General features: G+C 34.8%; 2 protein-coding genes across 5 annotated transcripts in view; both read right to left on the reverse strand.

The window, feature by feature from the left end:
- LOC109151271 (LEAF RUST 10 DISEASE-RESISTANCE LOCUS RECEPTOR-LIKE PROTEIN KINASE-like 2.5) overlaps positions 1–7,183 on the reverse strand; it is a 24,247-nt gene extending 17,064 nt beyond the window's left edge. Inside the window, exons 1-3 of the mRNA XM_019299195.1 lie at positions 6,891–7,183; positions 1,583–2,350; positions 1,330–1,371 (exon numbers count right to left, since the gene is read on the reverse strand). Coding sequence (XP_019154740.1) covers positions 1,330–1,371; positions 1,583–2,350; position 6,891 — 811 coding nt within the window. The 5' untranslated portion in view covers positions 6,892–7,183. The remainder of the gene's footprint in view (positions 1–1,329; positions 1,372–1,582; positions 2,351–6,890) is intronic.
- On the reverse strand, positions 3,788–16,613 carry LOC109151269 (LEAF RUST 10 DISEASE-RESISTANCE LOCUS RECEPTOR-LIKE PROTEIN KINASE-like 1.4). 4 transcript variants are annotated; one of them, XM_019299189.1, is made up of 4 exons: positions 15,710–16,613; positions 5,510–5,554; positions 5,031–5,390; positions 3,788–4,945 (listed from the first exon to the last, which is right to left on the reverse strand). In XM_019299189.1, the coding sequence occupies exons 1-4, from the start codon at positions 16,566–16,568 to the stop codon at positions 4,017–4,019; spliced, it is 2,193 nt and encodes a 730-aa protein (XP_019154734.1). In that variant the 5' UTR covers positions 16,569–16,613; the 3' UTR covers positions 3,788–4,016. The 4 variants fall into 4 exon arrangements, with proteins under 4 accessions (XP_019154734.1, XP_019154735.1, XP_019154737.1 ...); XM_019299190.1 differs by lacking the exon at positions 15,710–16,613 and adding an exon at positions 8,099–8,962; XM_019299192.1 differs by lacking the exon at positions 15,710–16,613 and adding an exon at positions 6,122–6,910 and having other exon boundaries at positions 3,811–4,945.
- Positions 16,614–19,784: the final 3,171 nt, after the last annotated feature.

The following is a 19,784-nucleotide window of genomic DNA, read 5'->3' on the forward strand; positions in this document are numbered from 1 at the left end:
GAATTGGGGAAAACAGCAGGAAGAGAGTATTTGGTAGTGTGTGGAGACAGGAGATTATGTCATCATATGATCCCATACTTAGAATCCTCATTTGACACAAAATGGACCTGTTTTGCCTCAGATTTCTGTGGTAACTGATGATGTAGGGGACTGCTGAGGTGAGTCATTAATTGGAGGACAGAAATATGGTTTAGGTGGAATCTCCAAGGACTCAATGCTTCCCTCCAACATCTCTACCACTTTTCTTATGGAAGGGCGGTCTGCTGGATTGGTTTGGATGCACCACAAACTAACAAATATCATCTTCATTGCCATTTCTTTATCCTCCTCATTTGTGATGCCTTCAAGACTGAAATCAAATCCTTGCTCCAGATGCTCATATATCCAATTTGGGAAATACGAGTCACTAGTCTGATCCACGTGTACGTTCTCCCTTACTCCCACCATGTCAATAACCGTCATGCCATAACTGTAAACATCGGATTTGTGTGACACACTTCCAATGCTTCTGAAGACAACTTCTGGAGCAATGTATCCTATTGTTCCTCTAGCACCGTACACGGATAGAGATACAACGCTCTCCTTTTTCTTGCTCAGTTTTGCCAAGCCGAAATCTGAGATTTTGGGGGTGAAATCCTTGTCCAAAAGAATGTTGTTAGGTTTAATGTCAAAGTGCATGATTCTTGTGTTGCACCCTCTGTGTAGATATTCTAGTCCTCGACCAATGCCAATTGCAATCTGGTACAATGTCTTCCACTCCAACTGACAATAACTCTTATTTTGGGACCCCTTGTTGCCTATGTACTTGTCTAATGATCCATTAGGCATGAATTCATAGACCAAAGCTCTTTTCTTCTTATAACAGAACCCTACAAGAGTAACTATGTTCACGTGGGAGGTTCGACTAATGCTAGCAACTTCATTGATGAAGTCTTCTCCATTACCCTTTGTGTTGGTCAATAGCTTCACAGCTACTGGGCATCCATCAGGTAACTTTCCTCTATATACACTACCAAAACCTCCTTGACCGATCTTGTCACTGAATGAATTAGTCATTTTCTTTATATCCCAATGAGTATAAAGCTTGGTAGAATGAAATCCATTAGTCCTTACGAGTGCTTCAATGTTTTGAACAGACAGCACTTGTTCATGTTCTAGTGCTTGTGCTGCAACCCACTTTCTGTTTTGTCTAAATATTAGCCATCCAATTCCAACACCACCAAGCACAGAACTTGCTATGCCAAGACCTGGAAATGGAACAAGAAAGTAGAATTTGTTCAAAATCAAATAAAACACATATCAGTTGAATTGTTGGAAAGAAAGCAATACCTATTGCCAGTAGAGGCGCTTTATTGCTGCTGCTACTGTTAGCTGGAAGCATTTAGCAATAAGCCATGTTAGTCCATATGAGCAGAAGAAAAAGAAAGCCAGGAAAACAGATATATATAATTTTGCTACTCCCTATAGAACACAAGTGAATTAAGAGCAGAGCAGAGAATCAGACTTTGTAATGAAGAGCATACCATTATTATTGAAGATAGAATAAGGAGATAACGAACGAAAAGGGAAGGGAAGCCATTACCAATGTAGCAAATAAATTGTGTTGAAATGGGATCGCCATTGGAACCGCATCGCCCCCCTGTCCCAGTACAATCCTCGCATAAAGTATTATTTGCTTTCCAATCCACAGAAAAACCACCGCCCACGGCGGTTCTGAGGAGGTCCTCCGTAACGTTAAGGGAAGCCTTAACTAAAGAGTCAAAAGCTTCTTGAGTGACAGTAACAAAGATGTCAATCCCGCACCTGAAGATATTACTGGTGATACCGGGAATAGATGGCAATCCTGTAGTGGGCGACCAGAGGACATTATTTCTGTTTGAATCAGAACCCTCTTCACTGCAGTTTAAGAGTTTAGGAATTGGGACTGAAACAGGGTTTACGATGGTGCAACCGTAGAACAGGGTAATGTTCTGGTTACCAGAGGGAGCGTAACTGAAGAGGTTCAAGTCCAAGGATGCCCTTTGAGGGATGGAAGGACAAATATTGGTTGATAGATCATATCTCACAATAGTGGCCGCCTGGCTGCTGATACCTAAAACTTTGTATTTCACCGCTAGGATTGTAATTTCCGGGGAGGACTCATCACTGCAGGTCAGCCCAAAACTTGGGTGGCCGCAGTAGGCCGGCTGGCTCCCTCCCCAGAAAGGGTAGCCTATATCATCAATATCGCCGCAACTGAATGACTGGGCGCAGGCCTCATACACACTGCTGCTATTAAACTCATCACAGAAAGTTAGATGAGGCGTCTGGATTAACAGGATGATGAAGAGGAAGAAGGTGGCTGGACACATTTTGTGTTTGGGATCCATATATTAGAGAGGGAGGTTGGGTATCAGCCTCTAAAAAAATGAAACTTTGAGGTGTTATAGTATAGTAGCTACCTAGCTATATGCTGCTGAGAAACTTCATATCTTGACTTTAGTTTTTAATTCCAGTCAATATAAGCGAAATTTGCTTAATTAGAGTGTGAACGTTTGATTTTTCTTTTTAGATTTTTTTTTTCTACACGTTTGTTTGTTGATTAGTATTGGACTTGGTGATAGTGTTAACCTTGCAAATTATTATTCTTCTTCTTCTTTAATTCCCATGCAATTGGCCAATTGGGTGTGTCACGTGCGGTTATGCTGTTAAATTTGAGTCATTTATCTTGCTTAAATCAACATCAAAAAATAACAAAATTTAAATTAAAAAAATGCGGTGGCAATTTGGTAATTTTTGCATTTAGGTGTGTGGCTTTTGTACTTAAGGTACGTGGTTTTTGTGCTTAAAGTGCGTGGTTTGTGTGCTTAATATGAGTAATTGTTGAAACTTAAGGTACATCAACCCAAAGCTTAAGGTGCGTTGTTTTCATTCTTAAGGTGCGTGAGTTGTTGAAACTTAAGGTGTGCCATTTTAAAACCTTCGATGCGTGGTTTGTGTACTTAAGGTGCGTCGGCCTAAAGCTTTAGGTGTGCGTGCTTTGTGTTCTTAAGGTGCTTTAGATGTGTGCTTAAAATGCGTCAATCACACATGAGAAGTTATACCCGCACCTGAACCTTTCCCTATATATATATATATATATATATATATATATATATATATATATATATATATATGGTGGTTGGAGTAGTTGGATGAGTCCAATTGATAACATAAAACACTAGCTATGAAGCTTTTAGAGATATTGAGTGAGTTTAAAAAGGATAGTGAGAAATATTTACGCTATTTTGTTGCGGATTGATGCTATCGTGGTAACCAAATTGCCCTTCAAAGCAGTTTTCCTTATTAATATCTTCCTAAATCAACACTAATTAATAGATTAGATTGATTTCATCACAACTGTGAATTGTGAATTGTCTAATTTTAGTAGCCCAAATTAGACTACAGTTTTCACCTAGGGCATAATTCTCCATCACCTCAGACATGGTCTCCATTTCATCATTACAATCAATCATTTTGTAATGCTGGTGGAAGGGTGAAGAAGGAATAAAGACACGCATATCAGTGAGTTGTACTCAAGCTATGCTACCTTAGAAAGTAGTACTCCATTAGCTAATGGCCTTAGGAATAAGGACACGCTTCTCTGTCGCTAGAATGGTGATCGACTATAAGTCAAGTAATCTATCATTTGAGCTAGCCTTGCGGTGCAACGCAATGCCAAATTTTAATGAATTAAGGTTGGTCTTTAGGCTTATCATTGTTGTCATTTGGAACAAAATAAACCAATAAGCAAGCACACATACACATATGCTCAAACTAACACATGAAATATACACAAAAGTAATAGTAGGTAGTAGCCAATTCCATTTACTATTTACATTCCCTTTAGGTCAGAACTAGCTAAAAGTCCATTCATTTCACCAACTTAACGACTATATATAACATAGGAAACATGATTGCATCACAAAACACTATAGCTAGCAAGATTGCAGCTTCTACTTTGAGTGATTAACAAAAGGGATCTGAAAAAGATAGACTCACCCAATGGAGTTTGGCCTAGAACTGCTGGCCCCCTTATCATCAGTAACACTAGAATCAGGAGAAGAGGTGGCATTACCCTTTAGAAGGGCAACATCATCTACCACAATGTCCAATACCTCCACCTTCTCACCATTCAACTCTTCGTTCTCGATTCGTCTTAGAGTATCCAACACTTCTTGCATCGAAGGCCTCATATCTCTCACTTGTTGCAAACACCGGAAAGCCAACTCTGCAACGAGGGTGATCATCCTCCTCGCCGAACTATTAGTCACGAACCCAAGACTTGGATCGACGAGCTCGTGCAACGCGTGGTTTTGGATTTTGTTGATTGCCATGTTCGACAAATTGATATCGTGGCGATGCCTATTGGTGTCCACGGCTTGTAACGACGAGATGAGCTCTATCAGGACCACCCCGAAGCTGTACACATCACTTCTCTCGGTGAGCTGATAGACCTGATAGTACTCGGGGTCAACATAGCCAGGCGTGCCTTGTGGCGCAGTTGACACATGTGTGACATCGGTTGGGAACAACCTGGACAGCCCAAAATCAGCAACTTTCACATGGAAATCGTTGTCCAGAAGAATGTTATTAGTTTTGACATCACGATGTATGATTTCCGATTTATGGAGAAAGGCCAATGCATCAGCTGTCTCAATGGCTATCTTCATCCTGATGGGCCAAGACAATAAACCAGACTTTGCCCGCTTCCCATGGAGATGATCAGCCACTGTTCCATTCGGTATGTATTCATAAACAAGCAAAAGATCTCTGCTTTGTTTGGATGTGCATCCATACAGTACCACAAGGTTTTCGTGTCGCAACTTAGTTAAGATCTCCACTTCATTCATGAACTGCTCCACACGCTTGAAATTGTTCTCGTATAAGCGCTTCACAGCAACAACACGACCATCGGGGAGCTTGCCTAAACAGAAATTAGAAAAGGGTTAATTGGACATGGATTGCAAATGGATAAACTATAATTAAGGTTTAGTGGCAGGCATATATACCATAGAACACAGTGCCAAAGCCACCATCTCCAAGCTCTCTAGATTGATCAAAATTGTTAGTGGCTTCTTCAAGTTCAGCATAAGTGAATATCTGAGCCCCAAAATAGTAGCTATCTCTACCAAACAAATTCACAGATCCTGAAGAAGGATAAGAGGGGATACTTCTCATGAACCTAGGAGAAGGATCAGAAGAAAGGCTATTGCTAGAAGGAGGAGTTGGAAGGCCCTTGTTCTTGGTTTCAGCAGGCAGCACTTGTACATCATGTTCTAGTGCTTGTGCCGCCACCCGCCTTCTTTTCTGTCTAAATATTAGCCATCCAATGCCAACACCAGCAAGTACTGCACCCGCTATGCCAAGGCCTGGAAATAATGTAACAAGAAAGTAGAATTTAATTTGTTGAAAAGACAAGCCAATTAATTAAGTAAAACACAAATTAAATCAATTGAATTGTTTGTAGTGGCTGGAAAGAAAGCAATACCTATGCCCATTGGCCTTTTATTGCTACTGCTGCTGCTACTGTTACCTGCGAGCATTTAGCATAAGCCATGTTAGTGCATATGACCAGAAAAGAGTAAAGAAAGCCATGTTGCCACTGATCCTATATAGAGCACAAGTAAATTAAAAAAAAAAACAAAAAGTGCAGAGCAGAGCAGAGAATCAAACTTTCTTAAATATTGCATTGTTCATAAATCTTAATATTTCTTATTTCCTATTTCCTACAGAAGGGGGGTTGGGTCAAAGTTGGTGTGTTACTTTAGAGCTTATAAAAATTAGAGCTGTGAATAAAGAAATAATTTGTTTGGGCGTTATTTGCATTGCCTCCAACCAATTCCTACTTCAAAGCAGCCTTTGACAAACTTAATTTGTCTTATTTTGACCATCAAACCACGTCAAATATAGTATGATTTAGAGGGGTAATCCTAGTCAAGATGATAAGAGATCCACGCTTGTAACCACAAGGTTACCCGTTCCAATTCTTATTACCACCTTGGATTGAGCCCGTCAGCTCTTCCTTTTGCCGGCTAGGGTCACAATTCTATAGAGGAGGGAGTAGGGAAATAACGAACGAAAAGGGAAGGGAAGCCATTACCAATGTAGCAAATAAATTGTGTTGAAATGCGATCTCCATTGGAACCGCATCGCCCCCCTGACCCAGTACAGTCCTGGCATAAGCTATTATTTGCCTTCCAATCCACAGAAAAACCACCGCCCACGGCGGTTCTTAGGAGGTCCTCCGTAACGTTAAGGGAAGCCTTAACTAAAGAGTCAAAAGCTTCTTGAGTGACAGTAACAAAGATGTCAATCCCGCACCTGAAGATATTACTGGTGATACCGGGAATAGATGGCAATCCTGTAGTGGGCGACCAGAGGACATTATTTCTGTTTGAATCAGAACCCTCTTCACTGCAGTTTAAGAGTTTAGGAATTGAGACTGAAACAGGGTTTACGATGGTGCAACCGTAGAACAGGGTAATGTTCTGGTTACCAGAGGGAGCGTAACTGAAGAGGTTCAAATCCAGGGATACCCTTTGAGGGTTGGAGGGACAAATATTGGTTGATAGATCATATCTCACAATAGTGGCCGCCTGGCTGCTGATACTCAAAACTTTGTATTTCACCGATAGGATAGTAATCTCCGGGGAGGACTCATCGCTGCAGGTCAGCCCAAAACTTGGGTGGCCGCAGTAGGCCGGCTGGCTCCCTCCCCAGAAAGGGTAGCCTATATCATCAATATCGCCGCAACTGAATGACTGGGCGCAGGCCTCATAGACACTGCTGGTATTGAACTCATCACAGAAAGTTAGATGAGGCGTCTGGATTAACAGGATGATGAAGAGGAAGAAGGTGGCTGGACACATTTTTGTGTTTGGAGGAGAGATTGGAGGAAAACGGTTTGATATATTAGCTAGGATTTGGAGGAGATACGTGGCAGACAAGAAAGGGTAATGGTTTTAATGAAGCCCCGGACTATTTGGCATCATGGGTCAAGTGTCAACACGGAGGAATGCGGGAGGGAGGGCGGTAGATATTTGACAAAAGTCTGGCGGGCCTCTATTAAATATCACGCCACGCATAGAAATAGAAGGTTCTAATGGAAATAAGGGGCTGCTGACTTGGTCTGTCTGACTCCATATTCACATATTAGGACTAGTTAGAACGGGTTTAACTCAATGATTCAGTAAAAAGTATTTGAATGAAGAGATTTAGGTTCGAATCTGGACAATGACAGTATGAGAATTATGTCTAAAGTGAGCAGATTCTGATCTTTTGTGTGTATCATGATTTACATCCTCCTTGATATTTTGTCAAGTATAAGGGTTCTTGGGATTGGAAATTTAACTTTTTGGGAGAAGGAAAAAATATTAGGAATAGAAATGGGTTTCCAGCTACTTTTCCCCACACGGAATAAACGAACTAGTATAGGAGAAGTACGTATAGTAGAGACGCATGGAATTTTAAGCCCCCCAGTCCAGTCCACTCACAGCACATGTCTTTGGTCCTCCTTTCCTGTAACTCCTGTTCTAGAACTCACATGTTTTGCACAGGTAAACTAGCTAGCTTATTATAAAGTAAGGGGTGATAATAGCCTAAAGGGTTGTTTTGCCTTAAAAGCTAAGGTCTAGCCGAGTTAGGGTGTGCCGACCCGGTTAAGCACAGGGAGCTTGTCGCTAGCAGGCAATTTGAATGGCATAAATAGTTGGAAGGCGGAAGCTATTGCCATTCGTCTGATGAGCTCCTCATAGCAGGACGAAACTAGCTAGTTTGGCACCTAACACCAATTAAATTAAAATTCTTTTCTTTTGGTCATTCTCTGTTACAGAAACACTGAATTACTATATACTTCCAAGTTCTAACAGTTTATAAACTACTGATCATAAAACATTCATCTAACTATGCCAACATGACTTGCAGGATATATAGAATATCAATCAAACTAACCGAGAAAGAACCAAATTATTCGATAATCTATACTCTAATATTAGTCCTAATTAAGACTCCATACCAGGCCACAATATGATGTTAGTTTGCGCTAAATTATCTCAAGGGAAGCATTAAGCATATATACCTGGAGGTGCAGGAGAGGCTGTTGGGATAGAAACTGAACAAGTTTCAGATACATAAGGTGGGCTGGGACAATAACAAGTAGTTTGATTGGTGAACAGGCTAAGTCCACACCTTCCCTTAGATTTAGTGCAGTCATCACATGCTTTACTATCCATCTTCCATCTAATCTCCTGCCCCTCTTTAAGTGTTTTCATTAAAAGCGTCGAATCAATAACCCCTCCATATCCAGCACCAACCACTGGCACTGGAACTGGAACTATCATGCTACTGCTACAATTTACAGAAACCCCAGTTCCTGCTGGCAATACATAAGCATCATTGCTATCCCCACAAGGAATAGTGCCTATCCCTGGAGTATTATTAATTCCTTCATGGCAACCATATAGAAAGGTGAGGTTTATGTGGGTGGTAGTATATTCAAAGAGCGAGTTATCCAGACTGGTGTTAACAGCTTCTTGGGGGCAATAATTTCCTTCCATGAAATCTTCCCTGACTATCTTCATTGTTTTCGAAGCCTGATTGATTTCCAAGACTCGATATGTCTCGTTCATGATATCAATGGTTGTGTTCTCCCCATTGCAGGACAGCTCAAAACCAGGATAACCACAGTACGGAAGATCATTGTCGCTGCGAAAAGGATATCCCACATCACGGATATCACCACAGCTGAACACATCTCCACAGCTCTGATAATAAACTTCATCTGGATAATAATCCGGATTGCTTGAGCCGCGGGGAAGCTGAGGCATTAGGATCAAGAATTGCAGGATGGGAAGGAGAGGGAGAAGAAAAGAGAGCCATGGAAGACTTTGGGAATTCATCATTTGGGGAAATGTACAATGAAGGAGATTAGAGAAACTATAGTGGAAGTGGTAGTGGTTAGATATGAGATGGTGGAGGAGATTAAGATGATGATGTTAGGTGGCAAATCACTTTGCTTGCTGACTTTTCATCATTTTTTTTCCAATTAAAGAAAGGCTCAAATCACATTTCAAGAAAGTGACAGAAGGGAAGACAGCTAGAATTTTAATTGCCCAGATTCCTAGTAGTCCTTGAACTATGTTGTTCCATTTGTTATCTTGGCACAAAAGGGTCAGGGACCAGCAAAAGGGCAAAACCATAAAAGTCACATTATACTCTGACTTGGTATACTGAGTTTATTATAGAAGAATGACTCCATGATTGATATGATGAAGAAAATATAAATTTGACGATGAGGTGGTGTTCCGTATCAACTAAAATACTATATTCATAATCAAATTTTCTTTTAAAGACCCGTCAATTCAAATCAAACCAAGAAGGTCAATAGGCTGTTGTTGCTCTCACTAAGAGTCAAACTTGTAACTTTATAGTTACTAAGTCAACAGTTTGAACTGAGATTGTCCCGGATTTTCGGTTTCTACTTGTAAGAAAAGAGGTGGGCAAATGGACAATATCCTGTTAAAGGATTGCTTGCATGAGGAATGGATGGTTGATTTGTTCAAACTTCAACGTAGGAATCCAACAACCATAATTAGTGGTGTCTTTTATCTACGATAGTAGGTGGTTAGTTGGCTACGTGACCTTGACTGCTTCTTCATCCTTCATATGCAGTCCAAACACAGGATTGGTTGCTTTTGGAGTGTTTGGTGGGAAATGAAAACACAGAAACAAATCATTATGATATTTTTATTATGACAAAAACTTGCGAATAAGGATCCGTGAGACGGTCTATCACACAAATGTGAACCTTTAATTGTACCAGACAGGAGACAATAGGAACCCAATTAAATTTTATTCAATTCGATTGTTGTTGAATTTGACAAGTCAGACATGTATCTAACTTTTAAAAAAATATTATTTATATAAAAATTTACACTTTCAAATTGACTTTGCAATAATAATCAATAATAACTGTCATAACATTTTATATTAGTTAAACCTAACTCTTATTCTAATGAAGTTTCATCTGAACATTTGTGTGTGCGCGCATAAGCCATAGTACGCATGTTTTCTACACAAATATATCAAAGAATCATTATCTTTGTAACAAGATATTACAAGCCTAGAGATTTTTTTATTTTTTATTTTTTTTTATTTTTTTTTTGAGCATGCTTTGAGATTGAAACCTAGTCAAGAACGAACGGTGATTGTGCAAACAATTTGTATGTATTTCACAACAGACGCAAATTGTTCTACCAATATGCGTCTACTGTACAACAAACGCAGAAAGTTGTTCTTGTATTAGTACCCATCCCTTACCCGGTCCTATATATCATTCTTTAGGCCCGGGGCATAACTAAAAAAATGGACCCTATACAAAATTAATATATACTTTTATAATTAAAATTTAAATTAAATAAGGAAGCAATACTAATGTCAAATAACTTAAATAAGAATCACAAGTTTTTAATAATTTTACATACACATGAAAACAATTATAGATGCATTCCTAAATCCACAATAATCAATCACCGCATCAGTATTTTCATAAATAAATAATATAGTTTATAAAAATGAATAAATAATTTAAAACCAAATGAGCTTATAGACAATCACATTATTATTATAATAAATAATAAAGTAATTATTAATAAAAATTTATATAAAAAAAACTTACAAATAAGATCATAGCATAAAATCTTAATTATTGGGAACAATAAATCAAAACACTCAAACGGGATAAAAGATATTCATAATAAAATATGAAACATAATTAATTGGATAAAATAGTTCGAATAAAAAACATGTAATAAATTACACATCTTATATATTGATATCATATTTATAAATACTCTTTTTTAGTTAGATCACTTTCAAGTTTTTCTAGATTAATTTGAATACGACGACGCACAATAAAACTTCTAACCTACATTGATTAGATAATTCATACAAAAATTAAATTATCTTTTAAAATATTTTCATAACTAAATCACAAAATATATTACATATACATAACTCACTATAAAGTTCACAAAATAACAAATATTCTAAATATAAGTAGTAAATTACTCGAATAGAAATAGATCCAAAATTTGATATGTATTACAAATCAATTTATATTATAAATCTCACTATAATTATAGAGAGGTAACAAAATCACAAAGTTACAAATTAAATTTAGAAAAATACAAATTAGAAATAGAAATAAATAAATTGTAAGGAAATGTTATGTAAAATGTTATGTAGGGATTTGATCCTTTGATCATGAGCATAAAAAATACAAGTCCTACCAACTCAAATCTTAATGTAGTAAGATTCTTAAATTCATATAGTAAATAGTAGAGGGAGAAATTTTTACGTAAAATTAGTAAATTACACATGGGGATTCAATCCCTCAACCATGTAAATTAAATGTTAAGCCTTACCAAGTCACCCAACTCAGAAACCATTACCAAAAATGTATACTAAATAATTATATGACATTTCTAATACGGAGTAGTATATATTAAAGTAATAGTATATATAGGGTAGGGGCCCTTACAAGCATGGGGCCCTGGGCAAGGGCCCAGCCTGCCCTTGCCCTGGGCTGGGCCTCCCTAAAAGGATGGGAATGGCAATTTGCCGTGGTAGGTGCCCCATCAGTTGTTTTTTTTTTTTTTTGCCAAAAAGCAATTAAAAGTTTAGCAAGGATTTTAAACATGATTTTGGCAGTTTTGTTGACTTTTGTTTCTTTTATAATAATTTTAAATAATATTATTATACTATATTTTAAATTTTAGTTAAATTGTAGTAATGTATAAAAAATAATGTTGAAGTGCAATTATGATAATATGCTAATAAGGTCCATTTTTTAAAGTGAGGGATTCTTGCATAGATAAGCAAAACTACATTAGGAAGAAAGTTTGTTAGCTGCTAGATGAGCGCGGTTGGGATTCAGAAACAAGAGAGGAACAACAAGGTACTACTTCAATCGTTATATCGTCGATCATAACCCATATTGTAAAGTAAATCACTATATATATATATATATATATATATATATATATATATATATATATATATATATATGTTTATTTTTAATATATTGAATATTCATTTTAATATATTACATGTTCATTTAAAAAAAATCATTTTTATATATACTACCTAAAATTAACATATAATACATTAAAAATAAACCGATTGAAACTGAAAAAATAACAAAAGAAAAATATGAAGAGACTTTTTTTGGACACTTTTAGTCATTCTCATGACTTTTTCTATTTTTAGTAAGTGTATTAAATGGCAAAAATAATAATCAGGAACTAAAAACAAAGGACCTCGGGTGAAATTAACTCTTATAAAAAATTATTTATTTTATTAATAAAGTACTAATAATAATAATAATAATATAATTATTGAAACTGAAAAGTACATTTCAGCTTTCAGGGGTGGTAGTGAATGCATGTCGAAGCTACCGTGGTGGTCTTAGATGAAGTATTGGGGCAAAGGGTATTCCAGTAAATAGCATTGAGAAGCTTAAAAAAATGAAGCAAACTTTGTTGATTTATCATAAGTTGATGAATCTTAAGGGCCCTAACACTCATGCCTCAAAGACTTGTTAACAAAACCAAATTATTAACTGAATTTTTATTGATTGACCAATTAAATAATACTTATAGGACGATAAATGTTGGAGATCTAGATTGAAGATATGAAGAGACGAAGAGTTACATGCAAAGATTGAGATGTTGTGGACTTGTGGCATGCATAAATGTATTGAAGCACAATTGGGCTGGTTTAACAAGTGACAGAGAATCAACAATTGAGTACTGTGTATTTGTAAGACTGAAACTTCAGAATATAGAAAAAGCAAAAAGCAAAGTGAATGTGACACGGGTTGATGCAAAGTTTGAATAATGTGCTATGACCCAAATAACTTGTGAATTAGTATTGATATACAACATATTTAAGTAAATTCTTATTCAATTCGGGCTTATAGTAACCTATATATAAATATAAGTTTTGTCTTTAAAATTTGTATCTAATTCGATCTCCTTTACTGATGTTGATACAATAATATTTAGTCCTTATTCTCAATTTATTGCTTTTTATTATTGTTTTTTTCAAAATTAATTCTTTAACCTCATTACTCGGAAATTCTTATTTTATTAGTTTATTTTTTAAATTGAATTTTATTAATTAGCTAGTTTATTATTCTTAAAAGGGAAAATGACACTTTTTTCCCCTGAGTTATATACTTATAACACTTTTCTCCCTGAATTATTTAAGTGGATGTTTTTCTCCCTAAAATGTTAAATGGACATATTTACCCTTAAAATAAATATATTTCATTTATTTTTCTTCTCCAACAAATTATGACCACAATTTGGTTCAAATCAAACAGACACTATAGCAACCAAATCGAAATATTCTAATTACAATTTAAAATCGAAATTCGATATTTAGAGTTTATTAAAATCGCGAACCGGGACGGCTGGTTCATGTTCGGAACTGAAAAAAAAAAAAAAAAAAAAACTAAAATACATTTAATGTTGAATTTAGACTATTTTAAAATAAATAAAAATTAAAATAAAGACGATTCAAAATCGTGAATCGGATCTGGAACCGACGCGGTTCAGGATCCATATTTTTTTGATTCATAATTTTAATAAACTGAAATCCAAATATTGGGTTCTATATCTGAATCATAACCGGAAACTTTAAATTCGATTGCTATAGTGTCCGGTTAAATTCGAATCGAACCGTGATCATCCCTACGTATACGTAATAATTTTTTGGAGAAGAAAAATAAATAAAATGTTTATTTTAAAGGTAGAAATGTCAATTTAATATATCAGGGGGGAAATCGCCACTTTTAAAATAATTAAGGGAGCTAATGTGCTTATATGAATAACTCAGGGAGAAAATGTGCTATAAGTATATAACTCAGGGGTAAAAAGTGTAATTTTCCTTTCTTAAAAATGTTAAGTCAAAACGTCACTAAAAAAATCAATACATACCATACCACATTTATTGTGATCTTTAAAAATAATAATAATTGGGGTTGGAATTGATGCAACCTTTACAGGGCGTTTGGTTGGAGGGATTTTAAATTCCCTTCCTACTTAATTCCCACCTAATTCCAAAGGCCATTAAATTCCGTAGTTTGGTTGGAGGGAATTGCAATTCCATGGAATTGCAATTTCCCAATTTTCATGGAATTAAAATCCCATGTCCCCCCCCGGTATTTTAATTCCTGGGAAAAAAAGATAGTGATGAGTCAAAATTACCCCTTCCTTTTTTAACCTAAAATTAATGTCTAACAACAATAATGGACATTTTTGACTTTATACTACTTATTCCCTTTCAATTCCCATGTATACCAAACATTGGAATTAAAATTCCCAGTAATTCTATTCCTGTCAACCAAACACTGGAATTTAAATTCTCACTTTATTCCCAGTAATTCAACTTCCATGGAATTACATTCTTTTCCCACATAATTCCCCCCTCCAACCAAACGCCCTGTTAACCCCTCTCGAATCATACTTATGACTCATTAATTATCGTAAGTTGATATGCAACTGTCTAGATTAAGTTTTATCATTTTTTTTTAATACTAGGTCATTGGCAATTAATTTTTATCATAATTTAAAAGTGACATACTTAATTGAATTGAATTGAAAGATGATATTTGATGGGTTATGGAGTCGTCAGCTGAAAGCCTGAAATTACAACCCAATCACGATAGAGACATTGGGTGAATCATTTCCTTTACAACATTAATTGCAAACCTAGATTGTTTAGGACTTATCACAGTCATAATGAAAAATACTAATTATATTTGCAAGAATTGAAATCTCTATGCAACATAACGGGTCTAACCGAGAATGTATTGGCAGGAACTAAACTCGTGATTTTCATAAACGAAAATCACATCTTACTCACTCGGTCATCTCTTTTTGGGTTGATTTGGATGTTTTTAATGTCATTGTCTGATGTTATTTAGCCTTTGGTCTTAAGTAATAGGGGTTTGTATTATTCACTCTAACCAAGTTGGTCGGGAATAATTAGCTAAATAAAGGTTTTTAATTTAATTTTTCATGTGAACCGTCTATCAACATTCTTTGTTTGAGTTAGTTAGCTCTAAACAACTTAACTGATTTACTACCTTGTAATTCTTTGTCATTAAAATTTACGAGGCAAATTTTACTTAGAGAAGAAAAGTACGTGATTTGAAGTTACTCTACTAACATTCAAAAAAAAAAAAAAAAAAAAAAGTTACTCTACTAATAATCTTTCAACCAATATAATGAATCTCTTTCTTTTTCTTAAATATCAAAATTTAATTGGTTGAATCCATATCCTATCTCTAATGCACTCTACCATTTCTTAGAAAGAATACAATGTAGCTTTTACTTGTACTAATGATATTAACCTCAGCAAATGACCTTATATACTTGCCTTGTACTTCAATTCCTAATAAATTAAAAATGAATTGTTTTAATTTATACCCTACTAATAATTTTTGAATAAATTAACAATCAAATATGAACAATAATCATTTTTTTTAATACTACAATCTAACCTATGCATAGTATGCCAACCTGATCGAACAAAAACCATTTATAATCTTAAGAAAATTAAACATTTATAATCATAAATGAAAATCATACTTTAATCCAACGAAGAAGGTATTGTCTCATACCTGATGTCGCCGGGGATAGTTGCAGACTGGTGCTACCGCCGGTGCTTGTCGTCATGCATGTATTGATCGACGGCAAGGACTGTTCCGGGCACCAACAAGCAAACCGGTTACCTTTCAGATAATCAAACCCACACCGTCCGCCTGAGTTCTCGCACTCCCGGCACAATTCACCGTCCACCTTCCACTTCACATCAAACCCCTCCTCCAGAATTTCCTTCATCTCCAAAAAGTCGCTTCCATCTTCTCCGGCCACCACCGTCGAATTCCGAACCGGGATAACCACGCTAGCCTCGCAAGTCCCTGCGCCAGCGGGACGACCTCCAAACTGAACATAACCATTCCCCAAATTAAACCCACTCACGAGACAATCGAACCCCTCGGGAACCGGCGGCATAGATTCCAGTCCGGGCAAAGGTCGAACACTTGGTGGGCAATTGAACTTGTACGTGAAGTTCACATACCGAGAGGCAAAATCGAAAAGCGTGGAGTCCAAATTCACATTAAACAACTGCCCTTGACAAATCCCTGCCGCAAAATCTTCTCTCGTGATCGTGAGAATATTCGCGGTTTGGTTAATCCCCAAGACACGATATCTCACTTTCATGATCGAAATCGTAGCAGAGTCATCGAACTTATTGCAGTCAAGCTCCAAGCCCGGAAAGCCGCACTCTCTTGGCCTGTCATTCCCGGAGAAAGGGTAACCGACCCCGGTTATGTTTCCGCAACTGAAGGTATTTGCGCAGCTGTCGAACCAATTTCCATGGCCGCCTGAACTGAAAGGAAGATTGGTGAGGAGTAAAACTGTGTAAATTAGGAATGAAGTGAAGGGTAGTATTGGAAAGAAGTAGGATATCTCCATGTTTAGCTCGCAGAGAGTAGAGAAGCAGGGTGATGTAAAAGAAAGATATAGAAGATACCCAAATTATAAGGCGGTCATTTATTACCAACGGCTAACTACCTCACTACGTAGTATAAGAGTATTTTTTTTTCTTTAAAATGAAATGTTATTTAAATAATTTTTTTTCAAAGAGCTCTATTACATGTACTTCCTAAATTATTTTTTTCTTACATAACATTGTGTGTTCGTAGTATACAAATTTTGAATTTTTAAAAAATAAATTGTAACATTTAGTATGTAAATTCTCAACATTTGAACCCAGGTTCACATAATAATTTGAGAAAATAAAGTGAATAGACCCAACAATTAAAGCAAATATATAAGTTCACACTCATGTTGGGTCGGATTGATATAGAAATGTAATACTTATACTGAAAAATATAATACTAATAAAGAATAAAATGTGTGTTACTTATAAGGAAAAGTGTAATACTTTTCAAGAAAAATGTAATAGTTTTGCATTTTGATGTAAAAGTATTACATTTTTTACACTTTCTCTTATAAGTAATGTTGACAAGTATTTTTTACTTATAAAAGAAAATGTAATACTTATAAGGAAAATTTTAATACTTTTAAATCAAAACGTAAAAAGTATTATATTTTTTTCAAAAGTATTACACATTTCATTATATGTAATAAATATTTTATTCCTGATTAATATTTCATTTTTATTCCTTATAAGGATCTGTGAGAAGTTATCAAATAAATTTTTGCCTTTATTATAAATTATGAAATAGTGTAATTATACAATAGATTATACAATAGATTAGAATATGTTTTGTATTATAATCAAAACAAAATATACAATAGATTATACAATAGATTAGAATATGTTTTGTATTATAATCAAAACAAAATATTCATTGGTGTGAAATAATATTCTTTTACGTTAGTTTGAAATTTTGTAACATATTCTCATTTGATACAATATCAAAGTCACTTACAAAATATGACATTTAATATGATATAAAATCCTTCCATGATAAATTTTTTTAAGCAAAGGATGGCTACTTGGTATATATAGGTGGTTTATAATTGTAAATTTAACACAAAATAATAATTTTCATGACATGAAAGACTAAAATAAGTACTCACATTAGGCTATCCTTATCACTACAATACTCGCTCACTTTTAAAAATGAATCTCATTTCCATATCATCAAATTTACAATTTCTTGACTATTTTTTCTACATCTCTAGTCTCTACAATATTATCTCACTTTCAAAAATTGTACGTCTCACTTTCATATTATATTATAAATATAATAATAAAATAACTAATAAAAAAAAAAAGTAAACACAGTTTTTTTTTTTCACTACATCATCTTGCAAGTCCAACATTGACTGGGATAAGGCCAGCCTTATAGCATAATTAGAAGTACCATTGATTTATGTGCAACTCCAACTAATTAAGTTGGTCCGACAATTAGCTTGGTAACTACAAGGTTTAAAGTTCAACTTCTCGTATAAGTTAATTATTAGTTTTCTTGATTTGAGCCGGTTAATTATGAACAACTTAGACTGATTTGTTTCATGTAGCAATTGTGGACTTTTCCGTAAATCAAAATAATATTGATTTATCACTATAATTGATAGACTAATTTGACTATTTATATCTATTATTTTAGATATCATATCAAAAGTACAATTAATTCATTATTTAAGAAATTAGACCAAAAATATAATTAATATAAAAAATTAACTGAGCCAATGGGGTTAGCTTACGAAACTAACCCCATTGTGGTTCTGTCGGTGCTAATATATGTTTAATTTAATTAATTTATGTACATAAAATTGATAAAATTACTATTTTTTTTTTGAAAACAAATTATTTTTAAAATTTAATGCTATTAGATTTACATGACGCTGACATTAATATATACTAACATGCCAAAATATGTTACATTACAACTTTCTCATTAACATATAGCAATTTTTTAATATTTAAAAAGAATTTTAATTTTAAAATGCCATTAAATTAACTTTTAATTTCGCTTACAAAATGTCACCTCTATATATATATATATATATATATATATATATATATATATATATATAGAGAGAGAGAGAGAGAGAGAGAGAGAAATATGTTGCATGATGAGGACTTTTTTTGAATTAACTTTCATTAGTTAAACTAAACTTACAAAATTAATGATTAACCCGTGATGATAGTCATATGTGAGTCCAATATAAGCCAATTGTCAATATCCAACTGTGGATGGAATAAAATAAAATAAAAATTAATAAGCTTTTCACGGTTCATTCATAATTTTAGTATTGTACCATACTAGTATCACATGTCCAATTCTTCGTTCAAATTCCCTCTAGACACTCCATTCAATTGCCAAGTGGAAATCTCCGTTCAAAAATATTGTTTTCACCTCCATTTAATGAACTTTTAGGTTTCATAACATTGTGATGTCAAGTATCACTCTAATAAAATATATTCTTAATTTCTTACCACAGAAGAATAAGTATCGAAGTAATTGTAGATTTTTTACATTACTTTTGTAGTTTTTAATTACAATCTTGTCTTGTATTTTTCAATAGAACTGGCTATCTGGTTTCATGTTTTGTCCAATGACTCGTCATTTAGATCTTAAGTATTTACTACGCGGAGGAAGATCAACCAGGTTTCAAGCTAAGTGTGCTTTTGTATAATAAAATCTTCACTTTTAATTGTCTCGTTTCACATTGATCCTTCAATTGAAGTTACATGTTCTACATAATAACTCTGATACTCGTCTTTAACAAACAAGCTAAGTTAAAAAATCATGTTTATATTTTAATAAATAAGTCAGAGTATTAAACTCATGCTCTAACAGTATGTTATAAAATATAAACCAAAGAATTTTTCAGTCCTAGCACGTTTGTTACTTCTAGACTTGAGTTTGGGTTCATTTTTATACCTCCTCCCCCACGTACTCTTATTATTCATATCCTCATCGAACGTTTATTTTAACAATAGTACTTATGCGCGTATTTATTAAAGATACAATTCATGATTTTAAAATCTATTTTTAATTGCTTCGGTGTTAGCACGACTGTACTATTGTTGCAAGACACCCCGCACTTTGAAGTATTAAGAAGATTTCGAACATTTATCTTAACAATAGTGCTTATGCGCGTATTTAATAAAGATACAATTCATGATTTTAAAAATAGTGCTTATGTGCG

Source organism: Ipomoea nil, unplaced genomic scaffold, assembly GCF_001879475.1.
Source record: "Ipomoea nil cultivar Tokyo-kokei standard unplaced genomic scaffold, Asagao_1.1 scaffold2283, whole genome shotgun sequence".
Lineage (NCBI taxonomy): Eukaryota > Viridiplantae > Streptophyta > Magnoliopsida > Solanales > Convolvulaceae > Ipomoea > Ipomoea nil.